The 2,874-nt window shown below is 49.0% G+C and overlaps 1 protein-coding gene across 1 annotated transcript; it reads left to right on the top strand.

Moving 5' to 3' along the window:
• Positions 1–335: 335 nt before the first annotated feature.
• LOC109756955 (CASP-like protein 4B4) lies at positions 336–2,536 on the top strand. The gene is made up of 3 exons (XM_020315785.4): positions 336–784; positions 933–1,065; positions 2,080–2,536. Exons 1-3 carry the CDS (start codon positions 540–542, stop codon positions 2,269–2,271), a joined length of 570 nt encoding a protein of 189 aa, XP_020171374.1. The 5' UTR covers positions 336–539; the 3' UTR covers positions 2,272–2,536.
• The last annotated feature ends 338 nt before the right edge of the window (positions 2,537–2,874 follow it).

The raw sequence follows: 2,874 nt of genomic DNA, 5'->3' as shown, positions 1-2,874 counted from the left end.
GCGCACGCTACAGAGCTCGCCGCCACCGTCTTCCACCAATCCATCTTCAGAGCAGGTACCGAGGCACCGACTTTGTCAGCCTGCAATCGACGCCACCACAGCGTCATACAACGCCACCTCCCTACGCGTGTCCATCGTAAAGTGCCGATGTTCAAAAAAAAAGATCTTCGTACTTCGGGGGCATGTGTGTGAAGTTGTAGGCAACACATTATGACTTGTTTGTCTCTTCGACCACGGCAACATTTTATACATGTATATGGTTCACGACTGATGGCGCATATGACTGAAACCTCAAGGCAAGCTTTGTGTTGCATTTTCTTGATGTAACCTGGCTCACACGGTGGCGCAGAAGATCCTTTGCCGGCCCAAAATGGCGCGCACTGCTCTCCTCGCCTCGCTGTATAATAACTTGCCAGAAGGCACCAAACCGATCGTTTAACCGATCCATCCAACTGAACTGAACCAATTCCATTCCATATCTCCACTCCAAATCCCAAGAAGCCTCGCGTACGTTCGTTCCCACCACCAGCGCGCACGCCATGGCCGACGCTCCCGCCGTCGACGTGGAGAAGGCCGGAGCGCCGGCTGGAGGGGGCCCCGACGGCTCCGGCGGAGGCGGCGCGGTGGGCGCGATCGTCGGGCGCTGGCGGCGGCAGGACCTCCTGGACAAATCCGGGTCGGCGCTGCGGGCGGCGGCGTGGGCGTTCTCCCTGCTCGCCTTCCTCGTCATGGTCGCCAACGAGCACGGCGACTGGAGGCAGTTCGACCACTACGAGGAGTACAGGTGCGCCTCCTCCGGCCATTGTCCGTGCCGTGCCGAGCGCGCACTTCATTGACCCCCGCAAGCTGGCGGTGGTTTGCGTACTTGCGTGGCGTGCGAGCGTAATCAACTAATGTTTGGTATGCGTACGTGTCGGCGGCTGGCTCGTCAGGTACATCGTGGCGGTGGGGCTGCTGGCGTTCATCTACACCACGCTGCAGCTGGTGCGGCACGGCGTCCGGCTCAGCGGCGGCCAGGACCTGCAGAGCAAGGTCGGCCTGCTCGTCGACTTCGCCGGGGATCAGGTCAGCAAAGCAACCTAGGCGTTTTGGCATGTCTGCCCCTGAATTCTGCCTCGGCAATTCTTGTTGCCCCTTTGCCATTTGTCTCAGACAAGTGTGAGAATTTTCTCGAAGGTGGTTACTTGCACGATAGGAAAAGCAAAACATACTGGTAATTTAGGTTTCTAGAATGTTCTGCATGCTTGGCAGAGTATATTGCTCGTTGAGGATTAATTAAGTTGGTGGTTAATTTGGTGGATGAGAAGCTATGTGATGCATAGCACGTCGTCAGGGACAATTGTTATAGCTTATACAGATAGAGATAGGTGGATTATAATTAGTAGTCACGCAAGCTGTTGTGTGCTGGAATTCTAGCCCATTTCTTGAGCTAATATACTTTTACTCGAACACGACCTAATGCGTCCACATGGCACTCCGCACTTCCACTTCATATAATTCCTCACATGTGGATCAGAACAAGTAAGTCAACACGCATATGGTGCCTTATTGGAGCTTAATGGAAGAATGGAAGTAGTAATCAAGTAGGATGTCTAATTTAGTTTAGCTATATGGTACCGTTCGTTGTTTGACATTTGTGAAGCACAGTGTGAATACAGAACTGTCATCCTTTTGAAGATACATATTCAAAATTTTAAATGGCTGCGCTAATAGCGTTTGGTGGGTCCCACTAAACAACATCTATATAGTATAAGTTTGCGGTTTTAAGGGGCTACAATGTCATTCAGCAGCGACCTAGCATTGATTTAGCTTGCTTTGAGGATGCCGCTATTTGCCATGGCCCGTTATTATAAACTTTATATGCACTATGAATATTCACAATTGCGATGTTCTGATAGTGATCAACATTCGCTGCATACTTCGTGTGGTGGAACCGATAACGATAGTGTGACACACATTCATTAAAAATCATGAAGTTCTATGCAATGTTTCTCCCCTCGAAGTAAAACCACATTATACTTAAATGCCTACAAAATTCTTAACCATACTTACCAAAATGGGTTTCTCTTGTTCTTGCAGGCAACGGCGTACCTTCTGATGTCCGCGTTGTCTGCTGCAATCCCGATCACAAACCGCATGCGGGAGGGCTCGGACAACGTGTTCACTGACTCGTCCGCTGCCTCGATTAGCATGGCCTTCTTCGCCTTTGTTTGCCTCGCGCTCTCGGCTCTCATCTCAGGTTTCAAGCTGTCCAAGCAGACCTACATATGACGCTTGTGACATATGGGCGAGGTCTGCTTCATCGGTGCCCATTTGGTTCCCTCTCGACGTTGTACAGTCCATTTGGTTCTTCCTGATGTATACATATATCTTGGGTTTCTTTTGTGCTCCAGACTAATGGCTGCTTCTTTTACGTGCGTGCTTATTTAGGTGTTTATATCGTCGCGCCAAAGTATGTAATTATGTTTCACGCAAATGAATGAGAGTGTGTGCTCAAATGATTCTTGCAAATCAAGGAATGTGTGTTCTGCTGAAATATTCTGTTGCGAAGATTATGTTCATAGCATGTGTGCATCTTTCTTACCTGCTGGAGAGCATACAAGTATATGAGTGCATTTTGTTGTCAATGTTACATTCTAAAAAGTATAAGTGGACATTGTAGTCTCAGGCGGTCACTGTAGTCGACGATATGCTCGTGGCGTAAGTTGGCTCGGTGTTTAGCAGGTTATGGAAGAGTAGCCCCACAAAGATTTGACCTTGTTTGGCACCTAGGAGGCCAAAATGAAATTCGCATTAGTATGCTAAAGTGTTATTGCATAAGTAGGTTGTAGGCATATTTTCCTTCAGTGCTCCATGTTCATTAGGGTTTGGCAA

Source organism: Aegilops tauschii, chromosome 1, assembly GCF_002575655.3.
Source record: "Aegilops tauschii subsp. strangulata cultivar AL8/78 chromosome 1, Aet v6.0, whole genome shotgun sequence".
Taxonomy (NCBI): domain Eukaryota; kingdom Viridiplantae; phylum Streptophyta; class Magnoliopsida; order Poales; family Poaceae; genus Aegilops; species Aegilops tauschii.
The sequence above is the reverse complement of the archived record's forward strand: the minus strand, read 5'-3'. Positions and strand labels throughout refer to the sequence as shown.

Excerpts from the sequence above, each read along its gene's own strand:
- LOC109756955 (XM_020315785.4), top strand. The coding sequence starts at position 540 with ATGGCCGACGCTCCCGCCGTCGACGTGGAGAAGGCCGGAGCGCCGGCT. Across the intron at positions 785-932 it reads GACCACTACGAGGAGTACAG|GTACATCGTGGCGGTGGGGC; the intron begins GTGCGCCTCCTC and ends CTGGCTCGTCAG. Across the intron at positions 1,066-2,079 it reads TCGACTTCGCCGGGGATCAG|GCAACGGCGTACCTTCTGAT; the intron begins GTCAGCAAAGCA and ends TTGTTCTTGCAG.